This window comes from Notolepis coatsorum (assembly GCF_963971535.1).
Source record: "Notolepis coatsorum genome assembly, chromosome: 20".
Taxonomy (NCBI): Eukaryota; Metazoa; Chordata; class Actinopteri; order Aulopiformes; family Paralepididae; genus Notolepis; species Notolepis coatsorum.
The window spans coordinates 12,983,619-13,000,624 of NC_140184.1; the positions used below are offsets into that span (position 1 = coordinate 12,983,619).

General features: G+C 40.3%; 1 protein-coding gene across 1 annotated transcript in view; it reads left to right on the plus strand.

The window, feature by feature from the left end:
• The window catches only part of otog (otogelin), a gene marked incomplete at both ends in the record, with an annotated part of 175,701 nt that extends 162,346 nt beyond the window's left edge, over positions 1-13,355 (plus strand). Inside the window, 6 exons of the mRNA XM_084337666.1 lie at positions 1,254-1,358; positions 3,051-3,170; positions 4,501-4,546; positions 5,151-5,225; positions 10,301-10,380; positions 13,155-13,355. Of these exons, the coding sequence (XP_084193792.1) occupies positions 1,254-1,358; positions 3,051-3,170; positions 4,501-4,546; positions 5,151-5,225; positions 10,301-10,380; positions 13,155-13,355 (627 nt within the window). The remainder of the gene's footprint in view (positions 1-1,253; positions 1,359-3,050; positions 3,171-4,500; positions 4,547-5,150; positions 5,226-10,300; positions 10,381-13,154) is intronic.
• Positions 13,356-17,006: the final 3,651 nt, after the last annotated feature.

The following is a 17,006-nucleotide window of genomic DNA, read 5'->3' on the forward strand; positions in this document are numbered from 1 at the left end:
ATATACAATATATAAAACTAAAGTACAAAATGCTAACAAAATGCAAACATTTTAAGATTAGGTACAGTAGAGGTTAGCATTTGGAACACTGAAGCCTTCTCACTTGGTTCAATCAATCAATCAATCAATCAATCAATCAATCAATCAATCAATCAATCAATCAAATGTATTTATATAGCACGTTTAAACATGACGCTTGTCAACCAAAGTGCTTCACATAGCTAAGCTAAGAACAAAGAAAAGTAATTCACTATACACCTACACACACGCACACACTGTGATTCACTATACATAATACAAAAAAGGGCTACTGGTCACAAGCTACTGGTATGGAGTTTTACAATAAAATGGTAAATGGTGCATTTATATAGCAGCTTTTATCCATCTCTCTTGTGCACAAAGCTCTGCTTAGGCTGGTTCCCTCGTACCTAAGTGTGTTTCTGTGCACTAAGCAAAACAAGTATGCCCTTCGTTCCCAAGATGCTCTGAAATGGGATGTTCCCTATATGAGAACTGAATTGGGAAAAAGGGCTTTTAAATATGCCGCTCCTTCATCCTGGAACAAGCTACAGGAGGACCTAAAATTGCCAGGACTGGTCACCCTCGGAGAATTTAAAACCATCTTAAAAACCTATGAATTCAGTTCCCTCGGACAGTGCAACTGTGTTTGATTGCCTAAAATTGGATCTTGCTGTGAATGTTTTATCTGTATTTTACTGTGATGTTCTTTTTTATGTTGAAACTTTCTGCTGCCTTGCTTGGCCAGATCGCTCTTGAAAAAGATATTTTAATCTCAATGATGCTTATATGGTTAAATAAAGGATTTGGTTGATTGATTGATCCAAAGCGCTTTACAATTTGTTCCTCACATTTTACCCACTCACTCACACATTCACACACACCGACGGCGGAGGCGACCATGCAAGGTGCCAACCTGCTCGTCGGGAGCAATTAGGGGTTAAGTGTCTTGCTCAAGGACACTTCGACACGCTGCCCGGGAGGAGCCGGAATCAACCTGGGAACCTCCAGATTACCAGACGACTGCTCTACCTCCCGAGCCACTGTCGCCCCAGTACAATTTCTAATATAGAATTCAAAGAACTTACACCTGAAAAGTTTAATGACTCCTGTCTTGATCTTTGCTAGAGCTTCCAAAACATTCTCAAAGAAAATCGGACGTCACATCCACCACCCTAAGGCAATATTTTGTATATATTTGTGTCTAATTCATTCTTTTGTATAATGTGTTTTAGAATCAGATCTACATTCCACCCAAAGACCTAACGACATGCTGTGGTGTGTGTAGGAACATAAGCTGCCTCCATCAGAACGAGAATGGCACCATAGCACATTATAAGGTAAGATGGTGTCATATGGCTTCCAAGTCGTATTAGTTACAGTTGTACCCCCCAAAGAGTATTGACGTTTTGATGTAACGGTATTTTCTATAATTTTCCTAAATATTATTGCTATACGACCAAATTTGCTCGACGACAAACATACAGCACCTGGAAGTGAGAGCCAAGTGTGCAGAGCTAAGATAAGATATTCCTTTATTGATCCCCTTGGGGAAATGCAGGCGTCATAGCAGCATGGGGGGAGGGGGGAGGCAAGGTACAGGTATGGGCAGGGTAATAGTAGAAGACATAAATATAGGCAATACAATTATAGTACAGATAAAGATAAGCAGTGTAAACAATATCATTAACTCTGAATATAAGCATATGAGCAAGCAGGCAGTGTAATCAAAGGTGCAGGTGAGGGTCTGTATGCCCTATCAGTTATATTATACATTACAAATAATATGGGCAATAACACTTAGAATCTGAATATAATACTATGAGTAAGTAAAGTATACAGTATAAACAGGTGCAGTATACATACGGTACCCTAACTGGCATGATATACGTCATATGTTATACGTTGCAGTCCGTGCAGGTAATGCTTCTGCACAACCCAGTTTAACCCTTTCACTACCACACTACCAAAGGGCTAACCCTTTCACCACGACAATACAGAAGGTTAACCCTTTCACTGTCACATGACAAAGGGTGAACCATTTGGTAGTGTGGCAGTGAAAGGGTTAACATGGCGTTGCTATTGACGACGGGCTAATCCATCACCACACTTACCAGAGACATTGCAACCCCACACAACACCCTAGCTGCATGTTGGAGGTATCCACCTTCCAGGGGTTGCGATGTCTCAGGTACAGTAAGCATGGTGATGGGTTAGCCTGTGACCCAGGCCTTGGTTTGCCAACATTCTGATTTGAGTTGGTATTGAATGAATGGATGAATGAATGAATGAATGAATAGTTTTGTTTCAAACAATAAATATAAAGAAATACAAATATAATTTGTTGTGAAAAGAAAAAAATAATAATAAAGTAAGATAGAGAAAAAAACGTTGTTTTGTACAAAAAGGAATAGGAAGAAGCAATTATGCTTATCGGGTCCTACCCCTTATTACAATATAGCACAGTGTCCAATTTTCTTCCAACAGAATGATCTGCAAACAAAATCACTTGTCCATTGATCAAGTTGATATATACAGTTAATACATAATAGTTATAACTTATTTTACAATAAATAGGCTACTGTCCATCCAGTATTTTTTTTTATGCAAAAAAGAATCTGCTGACTACATCAGAACAAAACATAAAAACTGCAACAAATGTAAACAAGTCAATAATTTCTTCTTGTACACATGATAGTATTGGTTTTTTCCCCCCCTAAGGTATTGATATGGTATTGGTATGGTATTGATATGGTATTGATAAGGTATTGCTATGGTATTAATAAGGTATTTATATGGTATTGATATGGTATTGATATGGTATTGATAAGGTATTGATATGTTATTGATATGGTATTGATAATGTATTGATATGGTATTGATAAAATATTGATATGGTAATGATAAAATATTGATATGGTAATGATAATGTATTGATAATGTATTGATATGGTATTGATATGGTATTGATATGGTATTGATTTGGTATTGTTGTCTTTACCGATGCTGTTGATGCCGTGTGTGTCTGGCAGCCAGGGAAGTCGTGGGTCTCCAACTGTGTGAAGTACGACTGCTCAGACACCGTGGCGGGACCCACCCTCATCACCTACTCCTTCGCCTGTCCCCCCTTCAACGAGACCGAGTGTATGAAGGTCAGCACACCCTCCGACACACACACGCTTATGTTACATCGTAGGTGTTTACATTCACATTTACATTTGAGTATTTAGTATTTATTGGTTTAAAATACAGAGACAGTGCCTATTAAGGAACATTACTGTAAATATGCCAGTTTAGCCAGGTTGGCAAATTTTCAACCGTAGTCTCTGGGGCAGGTGTCATGAGTCAAATCAAATCAAATCAAATTTATTTATAGGGCCCGACAACACACGTTAATGTCCCCATGGGCCGTACAGGTCTTCTTTAAACAAGTCAAGAAGACAACATAACAAGTCAAGATCAGAACAAGAACACCATAGGGTCCAAACATTTTTTAGATGAATGCAAATAAATGAAAGAATGCAAGCACTCCCAGACATACCCCACGCGAAGGTAAGGAAAAACTCACTAAAACCTAACAATAGGGAAAAAAAGCTCCACAGGCAATGTGGAGGAGAGAAACCTTAGAAGGGCCGTTCAAGGGGGGATCTCCCTTCTTTTGAGCACTACAATAATTAAAGCACAGTACAATAATTAAAACACAGTAGGAATCAGTACTGTAGGTTACAAGCCTGCGGATGAATTACATGACAATACATTAAAATACATTAAAATTCATTACAACCCCTCAGTAAACATGGTCGCACACTTGACCATCTCTCAACCAAGATTTTAAGTTCGATTTAAATTAAATGTATCTTTCATTCTCCCTGAGCCGTGTTGGCAGATTGTTCCAGGTGTGGGCTGCTCTCACAGAAAAGGCTGCCTGACTAAAAGCAGACCTCCTGTTTGGACCTACACAGTCCCGTCTAACAACAGACCTGTTGTTACATCACGTCATTTAGCTGACGCTTTTATCCAAAGACACTTCTGTACAAGTTCTGTACAACAAGTCAGCAGCTCTGGCAGCTGAGTAACATTGTTCGTCAAACAGTGTTGAACTTGGGTGCTACTGTCTTGAGTACATAGTAGTATAGACATATCAGCATAGTAGGTAGTGATATAGGCAAGGACGATTATTTAGTAGCATGTGCATGATAGTACAAGTTGTAGGAAGGTTACCATTTTTTGTTTTTGTTTATTTAGCGGATGCCCTTGTGCAGTTACAATATGTGACCCAGAGTCAATGTAATAATCACTAAATCACTAAGTAAAACATTGTAATAATTACAAATGCACGTGCCCATCTACCCCCCCCCCCCCCCCCTCCACACACACACCACACATTACAAATAGACAACACACACACACAGACAAGATACATGCAAGCATACACACTTCACACATGATGTCAGTAAATTATTTGACTGTTGTCTTGACCAGGTCGGTGGAACTGTTGTAAGTTACATGGAAGGATGTTGCAAGACATGTGAGTATTTCCCAGGCTTGGAGCTGCTCTGTAGTTCCTGTAGACGTACTGTATACTGTAGACTGTTGTTACTGAAGAGTGGCTCCTACCTGCCCTTTAACATGTGTTTCCAAATACATGTTTGCCCTTCAGTTTTTTTTAAGCTATGCTCTGTATGAATCTTAAAAATCCTCACTGAAAAGGTGTCAATTCGCTTATGCTTGAAACAGCTATTATTTCTATTTTGCCCAAATCTGTTATTAATATGCATTATACGCATTTGTTTGTGTCCTGTGCAATGTTTATTACAAGTAGTGGGAACAGTGTGTATGCTTTTCAGTGAGTCCTATAGTCCTAAAAAAAAAAAGGGAAATTAATTTAATCGAATCAACTAATCAAATAAAACAGTACAATGTTAATCGGTTCACGTCATGGTGAGAATGAGGCTCATGGCTGATGAAACTCCATCATCGCTCATTGTCACGCTCTAAACTATAAATATAATAAAATAACTCACAACTCATTAAGTTCAACCTCCTCGCTGAAAAGCATATGAAACGACATGCAAGGGGGTTTTCTGCTCCATGTGCTCCAGCTGACCATCATGTACCAATCCCTCTGTCAGGTACTGGAGGATATTCCCTCTTCCCCTACCCTGTTAGTCCCATGACTCCCACAGTTAACACAAACTGTGAACGAGGTACCAGGCTTTAGACAACGAGGCTCGCCACCACCATTGTTGATATCCAACAATGTACTCCCTTAAAAAAAACAAATCTTAACCTTAACATCACAGGACAACCCAAAGGGAACACTCTTATATTATGACAGTATAGGGAGGTGTAGTTGTTGTTGTTTCCCACGCGGTCCACCCATTTCTAAATCGTCTCGTTTAAAACAAATAAAGCATGAACATTGTCACGGTGTACCTTTCTGCGTGTATTCATCCACAATCTATAGCTCAACATGAAAAAATTCGCAATTAATCGTAAAGGTAGCAAAATAACAACGTTTATGTTTTCGTTCACTGAGGAACTACACAATGGCCGTGACATGTATTAGGCGACAGCACTGAATGACAGGCGTTCTACTGGTAAGTTTACAGTTTACAGTTTAGTCATTTAGCAGACACTTTTATCCAAAGCGACTTACAAGTGTGTGCATCAAAAACAGGCGAAAGGATCGACTCAAGAGCTAACAATCAGTGTTATTATCCGCTTTAAAAGTTTGCTTAAAATGTGTTAAAAACTCAGAAGGGAATGTTTTGTTTACAGTTGTTTTTTCTTTACTTGAAGCAATGAGAAGAAGCTTATACACACTTTAAAATGTAACTGTATTTCTGAGTTGCAGCACTTAAAAACATTAAATGGACTGTTATATATTATTAAATTGTGGACATTTATTCATTCCCACTTATTAGACACTATTTCTGATGGTAAAAACGGATTTCATATGGCGTGTGTAGTTATTTTTTAACAACAAATTCAAAACTTATAACTAACTTTATTTCAACCAAAAATGCTTAAACAATAATGTTAGTGATAGAAGGGAACTCATTTTGTGCAAAAATGGAAAGCTTGCCAATGTTCATGAGGCAGAATTATCACAATAGCCGACAATACATTTTCCCAATGATAAATCCCTATACGGGTGGACCGCGCGGGAAACTAAAGTGACGTCAGACTACACCTCCCTATACGTTATGTCTCGATGTGGCCCCTCCCCATTCCTCTCTGTGGATCACGTACATGATACGGCTAAACTCCTCCCCCCCCATTCCTCTCTGTGGATCACGTACATGATACGGCTAAACTCCTCCCCCCCCATTCCTCTCTGTGGATCACGTACATGATACGGCTAAACTCCTCCCCCCCATTCCTCTCTGTGGATCACGTACATGACACGGCTACTGTAAACTCCTCCCCCCTCATTCCTCCCTGTGGATCACGTACATGACACAGCTACTGTAAACTCCTCCCCCTTCCTTCCTCTCTGTGGATCACGTACATGACACGGCTAAACTCCTCCCCCCTCATTCCTCTCTGTGGATCACGTACATGACACAGCTACTGTAAACTCCTTCCCCTTCCTTCCTCTCTGTGGATCACGTACATGACACAGCTACTGTAAACTCCTCCCCCCTCATTCCTCTCTGTGGATCACGTACATGACACAGCTACTGTAAACTCCTCCCCCCTCATTCCTCTCTGTGGATCACGTACATGACACAGCTACTGTAAACTCCTCCCCCCTCATTCCTCTCTGTGGATCACGTACATGACACAGCTACTGTAAACTCCTCCCCCCTCCTTCCTCTCTGTGGATCACGTACATGACACGGCTAAACTCCTACCCCCTCATTCCTCCCTGTGGATCACGTACATGACACGGCTACTGTAAACTCCTCCCCCTTCCTTCCTCTCTGTGGATCACGTACATGACACGGCTAAACTCCTCCCCCCTCATCCCTCTCTGTGGATCACATACATGACACAGCTAAACTCCTCCCCCATTTTGCATTGTCTGGGCAGTGCATTGTTGATCCCCAACAATGTACTGTTGGTAGTGGCCTAGTAGTCATGTTTTTACTGTAGATATCTGCATGAGTGCGTGCCAGTAGTACATACTAATTCTTCTAGTATGGGTGGACATTGGTGTCGGGAACTATCCGCTTTTTGGGTAATATGGTATATCTGCTATACTATACTATTTGTTATGATTATGCAACGCCATTCGTTCATCTTTGTGTAACTTGCAAATGATACTGTGCTGTATAATGTCGTTACTATAGTGTAATTGTATTGCTTCTTTAATCATAATATGCCATATTACCCAAATAATAACCTCCCCCTCTCATTCACTGCTCGATGCCTTTCGGATGAAAGATTATCGTTGTTTTGTTCCTCAAACTCAAATGAAGAGACGTTTGTATTTCATTCTCTTTAGATTTAGAGGGCTCTCTTTTTAAGTCAACGAGCCCAAACCTTTTACAATACGCTTTTCCCCCCTTAGTACTATAAACATTGACAATAGGAATGTAATAGTATTTCAAACAACTTTTCAATGGCTTCTATACTAGTATCTGTAAGTCGTTTAGATGTACTCAATAGTCTGTGTTAAAACACTCATCAGTAGGCCTATGTATGTTTTTTGTTGTTATTATTATCGTAGACAGTTTCATTCAGTGTTCATTTGGACTTAATAACTAGGCTGCCAAGTGGGTAAATATATCTATAATCCCATTCTTAGGAAAAATATGAATGTATTATTATTATTATTATTATTATTATTATTATTATTATTATTATTATTATTATTATTATTATTATTATTATTATTATTATTATTATTATTATATATATATTTTTTTTTAATTATTATTATTATTATTATTATTATTATTATTATTATTATTATTATTATTATTATTATTATTATTATTATTATTATTATTATTAGTAGTAGTAGTAATAGTATCACTAATATTATAATTATTATGATTATCACTAATATTATAATTATTATGATTAACATTATTAGTATTATATACGTTTTCACTTTTATTATTTTACACAAATGTACTGCAGACGTCTCAAGTAATATACTGTACATTGACTCAAAAAAGCATTTCTCCCCTCCTGTTTTGAACCGAGTATCAAACTACTTTTCGAGTGTCGTCCTGTGTGTCGTCCTGACTGTCTCCTGTGTCTCCTGTGTCTCCTGTGTCTCCTGTGTCTCCTGAGTCTCCTGTGTCTCCTGAGTGTATCCTGTGTCTCCTGTGTCTCCTAAGTGTCTCATGTGTCTCCTGTGTCTCCTGTGTCACCTGTGTGTCTCCTAAGTGTCTCCTGTGTCTCCTAAGTGTCTCATGTGTCTCATGTGTCTCCTGTGTCTCCTGTGTGTCTCCTGTGTGTCTCCTAAGTGTCTCATGTGTCTCCTGTGTGTCTCCTGTGTCTCCTGAGTGTCTCCTGTGTGTCTCCTGTGTGTCTCCTGTGTCTCCTGAGTGTCTCCTGTGTCTCCTGTGTCTCCTGTGTGTCTGAGTGTCTCCTGTGTCTCCTGTGTCTCCTGTGTCTCCTCTGTGTCTCCTGTGTCTCCTGTGTCTCCTGTGTCATGTGTCTCCTGTGTCTCCTCTGTGTCTCATGTGTCTCCTGTGTCTCCTGTGTGTCTCCTGTGTCTCCTGTGTCTCCTGTGTCTCCTGTGTCTCCTGTGTCTCATGTGTCTCCTATGTCTCCTGTGTCTCCTGTGTCTCCTGTGTGTCTCCTGTGTCTCCTGTGTCTCCTGTGTCTCCTAAGTGTCTCATGTGTCTCCTGTGTCTCCTGTGTCGCCTGTGTGTCTCCTAAGTGTCTCCTGTGTCTCCTAAGTGTATCATGTGTCTCATGTGTCTCCTGTGTCTCCTGTGTGTCTCCTAAGTGTCTCCTGTGTCTCCTAAGTGTATCATGTGTCTCATGTGTCTCCTGTGTCTCCTGTGTATCCTGTGTGTCTCCTGTGTCTCCTGTGTGTCTCCTGTGTCTCCTGTGACTCCTGTGTCTCCTGTGTCTCCTGTGTCTCCTAAGTGTCTCATGTGTCTCCTGTGTCTCCTGTGTCGCCTGTGTGTCTCCTAAGTGTCTCCTGTGTCTCCTAAGTGTATCATGTGTCTCATGTGTCTCCTGTGTCTCCTCTGTGTCTCCTGTGTGTCTCCTGTGTCTCCTGAGTGTCTCCTGTGTCTCCTGTGTCTCCTGTGTCTCCTAAGTGTCTCCTGTGTCTCCTGTGTCTCCTGTGTCTCCTAAGTGTCTCCTGAGTGTCTCCTGTGTCTCCTGTGTGTCTCCTGTGTCTCCTAAGTGTCTCCAGTGTCTCCTAAGTGTCTCATGTGTCTCCTGTGTCTCCTGTGTGTCTCCTGTGTCTCCTGTGTCATGTGTCTCATGTGTCTCCTGTGTCTCCTGTGTGTCTCCTGTGTCTCCTGTGTGTCTCCTGTGTCTCATGTGTCTCCTGTATATCCTGTGTCTCCTGTGTTTCCTAAGTGTCTCATGTGTCTCCTGTGTCTCCTGTGTCTCCTGTGTCTCCTGAGTGTCTCCTGTGTCGCCTGTGTGTCTCCTAAGTGTCTCCTGTGTCTCCTGTGTGTCTCCTGTGTGTCTCCTGTGTCTCCTAAGTGTCTCCTGTGTCTCCTAAGTGTCTCCTGTGTCTCCTGTGTGTCTCCTGTGTGTCTCCTGTGTGTCTCCTATGTGTCTCCTCTGTCTCCTAAGTGTCTCCTGTGTCTCCTAAGTGTCTCCTGTGTCTCCTGTGTGTCTCCTGTGTGTCTCCTATGTGTCTCCTCTGTCTCCTAAGTGTCTCATGTGTCTCCTAAGTGTCTCATGTGTCTCCTAAGTGTCTCCTGTGTCTCTTGAGTGTCTCCTGTGTGTCTCCTGTGTCTCCTGTGTGTCTCCTGTGTGTCTCATGTGTCTCATGTGTCTCCTAAGTGTCTCATGTGTCTCCTAAGTGTCTCCTGTGTCTCCTGTGTCTCTTGAGTGTCTCCTGTGTCTCCTAAGTGTCTCATGTGTCTCCTAAGTGTCTCCTGTGTCTCCTGTGTCTCCTGAGTGTCTCCTGTGTGTCTCCTGTGTCTCCTGAGTCTCCTGTGTGTCTCCTGTGTCTCCTGTGTGTCTCCTGTGTCTCCTGAGTGTCTCCTGAGTGTCTCCTGAGTGTCGTCCTGAGGTGTCTCCTGTGTGTCTGAGCTTCCTCTCCAGGCAGAGCAGAGTTCTGCTCGTTGGCTGTTCTCCCAGAGACTGTCACACTGACTGGGTTTGATCTGTTATTGTTTCTCAATAGGTAAGGAGGACGGGAGGTCATGTCAGAAGGTCACAGTGAGGATGACGATCAGGAAGAACGACTGTAGAAGCAACAGACCGGTACGTCAATCAATCAATCAATCAATCAATCAATCAATCAATCAATCAATCAATCAATCAATCAAATCCTTTATTTAACCAGAATAAGCATCATTGAGATTTAAATCTCTTTTTCAAGGGCGATCTGGCCAAACAAGGCAGCAGAAAGTTTCAACATAAAAAAGAACATCACAATAAAATACAGATAAAACATTCACAGCAAGATCCAATTTCAGGCAAGTTATCAAACACAGTTGCACTGTCCGAGGGAACTGAATTCATAGGTTTTTAAGATGGTTTTAAATTCTCCGAGGGTGGCCAGTCCTGGCAATTTTAGGTCCTCCTGTAGCTTGTTCCAGGATGAAGGAGCGGCATATTTAAAAGACCTTCTTCCCAATTCAGTTCTCATATAGCGAACATCCCATTTCAGAGCATCTTGGGAACAAAGGGCATACAGTACTTGTTTTGCTTAGTGCACAGAAACACGCTTAGGTACGAGGGAACCAGCCCAAGCAGAGCAAGTCAAGTCAACTTTACTCTACGGTAAAGCAGGCATACAAAGATAAGTACATAGAAGAGACATATACACTATATACAAGCAGCACAAAACCCATTAGGAACATTCTAACGCTAGTGAATAGAAGTCTGTTTTAAGCCGAGACTTGAAAGAATGGACGGATCCATAGTCTAGGGGCTGAAACTGCGAAAGCACGGTCGCCTCTGAGTTTGAGTCTTGAGACCACCTGAAAGACATGTGGTGTAAGTCTGATATAGGAGGGAGCCAGTTGGTTCAGGGCTTTGAAAGCGAACAGCAGAACCTTGAAATAATTTCTATAACGTGTCGGGAGGGAGGGGATTTGTTTGTTTTTTTCCTTTTGATGTCAAAGACAAAAAAAAAGAATTATAATAGAATTTTTTTTTTTTTTTAATTAATAATATAATTTTTTTAAAGCCACTGGAAATGGAATATCACTCTCAAATAAATAGATTTATTTTGGAGAAATGATATCCCGTGTATGTATTTTAATTTGGTTGAGTAATATCAATTTCAAAACTTTCTTGACATTATTCACTGGGATTCTTTGTATGGACAAAATGACGTCACCACCAGACATGTAAGCGTGTTAAGTTAAGTCAAGTTATTTAAATTTCTTTTACAGAGGGACAGTGCACACATTAATCAAACATAATTATTCAGTTTCCACATCAATGTAAATGTGCCAGAATTAGCTAATGAGCTAGTTTTCATCTGTAGTCCCTGCCTAGCATGCATGTCTTTATGGTGTGGGAGGAAACCAGAGTACCCAGAGGAAACCCACGCGAACACAGGGAGAACATGCAAACTCCACACAGAAAGGCCCCCCTGCTGGGGTTCGAACGCAGGACCTTCTTGCTGTGAGGCAACAGTGCTAACCACTGTGCCACCGTGCCGTCCGTGTCTCGGCATGTGATTATTCAGAATCGTGTCATTTGATTGGTCACGGTTACGGTTAGGGAGGCGCAGCAGCCATGGCCTCATCCCACCTCAAGTTCCACACACTCAAGATTGTTTGTGAAAAATGTCAGACGGGCTGTTTCACGGTCCAGACCGGAGTCCACAGGGGTTCCTGCCGTCTGTGACGAGGCGCTGACAAGCCGGACGACCGTGTAGGCACGTCCCTGCCTGCGCCACACAGGTCGCTGGTCCACGCGTACCTAGAGCACATAGTGTTTGACTACTAGCATACCGGTGGTGTCAATACAAAACATGGCTCAGCTCTGATACACTTGGAGTATGGAAGGCAAAAGGTCCTTGTACATGTACAGCATGTGCCCTGTATTTTGAGACTATATGTTTACCAATGGAGACACACTTACATTAGCTGCTGGTCACAGCAACAAATAACCATGAAGAGCATCGAGGTTATCTAGACGAGAGTTAGTGACATTTTTTGCATTTAGCATTTTGTTTTAGCATTTTGTACATTTTAGTTTTGTATATTGTAGGTTTTGTATAGTGTTTGGTCTTTATTCTTTTACTCTTTTACTGTATGAAGCACAATCTCAGGAGGGTCACGCGGAACCAAGCATTTTTCAAGATTCAAGATTCAAGAGGTTTATTCATATAGTGAAATGAAGGTGGCCATGCCCGCTTCGATTGTGCAAAAAAATACAAATAATAATAGAATAAAATATAATAGAAATAAAATAGAGATGATAAAAGTACTAAGATAAAATACAAAAGGTAATGAGTCCTATGTACACTACTATACAATATACAGTTATACTCTATGTCACTATGCTATCCTAACTATACTATACAAAAACATCCAGTTATGTTTAGTTTTTTTTCCTTTAATAGTGACCTTTTTTCTTTCCTTTAAAGTGACCTTGCATTTGCAGTGACTGCATTTCACTGTAATGTACATGTACCTTACATGTGACAGTGGTTCAGGAGGTAAAGTGGTTGTCTGGTAGCCGGAAGGATCCCTGTTTGATTCCCGCTCCTCCCGGGCAGCGTGTCGATGTGTCCTTGAGCAAGACACGTAACCCCTAATTGCTCCCGATGAGCAGGTTGGCACCTTGCACAGTCGCCTCCGCCGTCGGTGTGTGAATGTGTGAGTGAACGGGTGAATGTGAGGAGAAAAATAATAGTTTTGTATAAAAGCGCTACATAAATGCACCATTTACCATTCATGTGACAAAGAAAGAAAAAAAATACTTGAACTTGAACTGCAAACGAATGTACTTAGTAAAAAAAAAAAGTAACTTTCCAAAGACTCTAATGTTTGTCCGTGACTTTAACGTCTCCCTAGGTGAACATTGTGTCCTGCGACGGCAAGTGTCCCTCAGCGAGCATCTACAACTACAACATCAACACGTACGCGCGCTTCTGCAAGTGCTGCCGTGAGATGGGCCTCCAGCGGCGCTCCGTACAGCTCTACTGCAGCGGCAACTCCACCTGGGTCAGCTACACCATCCAGGAGCCCACCGACTGCTCCTGCCAGTGGTCCTAGAGACGCCCTCCACAGTCACACACACACACACACACGCACACGCACACGCACACACACGCACACACACACAATACCCAGGTCTGCATTTAACTCATGTACAGGTACTCACACCCGCACAAAACACATCATGACAAATCTAACATTCATTATGCCTGTGTACTGTGTGTGCTGTGTGTATTTTATGTACTGTACTGTGTGTACTGTATGTGATGTGTGTACTGCATGTACTGTATGTACTGTATGTATTGCGTACTGTATGTACTGTATGTACTGTACTGTGTGTACTGTGTTGTACTGTGTACTGTATGTACTGTGTACTGTATGTACTGTGTGTACTGTACTGCACTATAGACACAGCATTCTGTACCGCTCTTCAGACATTACATAATGACACTTCTGAATACAGTGAAGAGGGAAAGACTGAGAGGACGTTTTAAGAGGCTTTTGAAGGTATGGATGGAAGTGATATATTGATCGGTGATTATTGCCCCAGAGTGATGAGTGGGGCACGAGTGAAAGTAAACGCGTGAAGCTATGCTGCAAAGTACATAATAACCAAAAGGCACTATGCTGAACTGTACACTTGATGTTGATATGTTACAATGTTGCATTCTTTCTTTCCTGTTCAGATATTCTAATTTAATAGTGTATGACCAGTGCTGAGGATTATCCACATAGACCGTTTAACCCTTTCACTACCACACTACAGAAGGTTAACCCTTTCACTGGCACACTGCAGAAGGTTAATGCTTTCACTACCACACTACAGACGGTTAACCCGTTAACTGCCGCATTACATAAGTAGTCTCCCAGCGCTGAGCAACTTCTGTGAGGACAGCAGAGCTCTGTTCTCGAGGACAATACCGTGAAGGGGAAGACATTTAAAGGATGTGGGAAATATTTTACTGACATAAAACTACCTTTGCTGTTTGTCTTTTCAAAAACTATATTGTATGCTGCAAGGGCAAATATTATATATATATATAATATATATATATATATTCAAATTATATATATATATAAGTGAAATATCAACAACATGACCATGACACAAACATAGAAATAAATAATAAACTCCTTGTAGGAGGCACAATATGGCCTTTAAAGATTGCCATGGCTCTATTTACTTTAAGGCCACCTTTTATTTTCTTAATTTCTTTTTATTAGATACAAATATTAACTTTGAGTTCCTCAACTAATGTTTTGTTTGTAAATAAGTGAATTACCCCATCTTTGTTGAATTTTTTTTGCATCATCATAATTAGATATTTCATTTTTAGAAAAATAACAAGAATATGCTGTATATCAAGTGGTATTAAATATGCTTTATATAATCATTGCTAGAAAGGTGTTTAAAATGATTAACTTCAAGCTGTATGTTGAGCACTTTATTTATTTATTTCTACACAACATTAGCACAGCCATTTTTATTTTGTTGTTGATTATCTTGCCAATATAAATAAAGCATTCCGCCTTAATATTTGGCCCTACATTTGGCCCTAAGCACTGTTCCAGGAAATTAAAATGTATGAAATATTATGCTTTGGCTTTGTTTCTGATGAATGGTTATTATGGTATTTAAGAAATCGTGGTTGGGGAGTTTCGTTTATTTTTATTTTATTTTGTATTTGTTTTGCCTTAATAAGGACATGGAAACATTCTGTTAAGATTAATTGTTTTAAGATTCTGTATATTTTTTGTCGGTTGGGAACATGATTGGTTTATCTAAGTTGATTATCATTTTATTGTTACTGTTATTGTGGATATTAAACAATGCCCAACAGGATAGTAGTTTGAATTTGTACCATACAAATGTACATTTGCATTTTCAATAAATATTTCCTCAGAAAACCCTTCATATGCTCTATTTGAAATGAAATTATATATATAGTGGTCTCCACTAGGGGTCAACCTTCTATTAGATAGTGGTCGACCATCTCTTAGATGGGGTCAACCTTCTGTTAGATAGGGGTCAATCTTCTCTTAGATAGGGATCAACCTTCTCTTAGATAGGGGTCAACCATCTCTTAGATAGGGGTCAACCTTCCATTAGATAGGGGTCAACCTTCTATTATGCATTTATAACCAATACATATAAACATAGAACAAAAAGTTCGGAAATTTGTGTTTGGTAGATTATTTCTCTGTTGTAACAATGCTTCTTGGCAATACATTTTATAGCGTTGGAAAGCCTGTTTATTTACCCTATAAATGGTGCCCGATTTGTAAGGAACATGCATTTGTGGGATGAGCAGCACAGCTGAGTATGTGGGTTGCGCACCATTGGGGCACCATTTAAAGGGTAAATAAACAGGCTTTCCAATGGTATAAAATGTATTGCCAAGAAGCAATGGGTCTCATTTCCGAATATTTTCCAAAGAGTTCTCTTGGAAGACTTATCTTGGAACCGACTGAGACAGAATCGACGACAAGTTCACTCTGAGTCCCCAACGTGTGGGGAAGATGTCTTAAGTGGCTCAAACGATCACAGCTGAGATGCATTCTGAAACAGGTCAGGTCATTTGCATACAAAACAACGCCTCCAGAGCTCCTTATAAGGCAACTAATGATGCAGCCGCGCAATAGCCCAATGCGGAAGCGCTTTGCGACAGATCAAAATGAGATTAGATTAATGTATTGTATATATTATTGTATATTATTCTATGACTTGTTTTATTAGGAGATCGCAGATACAGTCCACCAGTCCGCTGCCCGACTCTGGCGGCCTTAATATGTGTACTGTACTTACTGTATAGGGCAGAGCATATTTGAAGTCTTTATTTCGAACATGCAATGAATACAACAAACAATAACAAAAAAGAAAAACAACTCAATCTGCATGTTCGAAAAGGAGTAGGAAGAAGTATACACTTATTTAATCCTACCCCTTTTCCACTACTCAAATGAGTGTACTATTTTAAACATAAAAAAGAAAAGAAAAGAAAATAAAAAAAAAAAAAATATATATATATGCAAAACAAAAACAAAAACTATATATGTATAAAATAAAATAAAATAGAAACAAAATAAAAATGTAAACACCTGTGAATATCAAGTCCCTTCTTCATCCCTGTACCTTGTGAACATAATTTCCTTATACATCATACATATATATATAGTATCTACTAAATCCTAATGAAACAAGTAATTAGAATAATATAAGCCTACTGTTCATTCATTAGACACGTAGGCTATTCTCGAAGTCAACTTCCTGTCTGTTGTTGCTACGCAACTGCAGCGTGGGGGGAAACTGCCCTGCCTGCTACATTGTGTACGCTTCATTTAGTGGAGAAACGGATCGTTAAAGCGGCAAATTAAAGACAATCAAGCGGAATTTTCTTCAGTCCTTCACAATGCCAAAGAGCTGCTGTGTTACGCGTTGTACTAATGACAAAAACAGAAATCCAAATCGCAAGTTTTATACCATCATGGAGGAAAAAGTGGCTGGTGGCTAACGTTCGGCTAACTCGCTCTGGTGTTGTGGTCGTGGTAGCTACATGCTAAGCTAATGTTAATTACATCATATCGAACCGATAGGAGCTTATCTTATCTAATCTTACGTGGTTGTTTGATCGGGTAGTGGCACACGTGGTACCACCACGTAAGATTAGATAAGATAAGCTCCTATCGGTTTGATATGATGTAATTAAC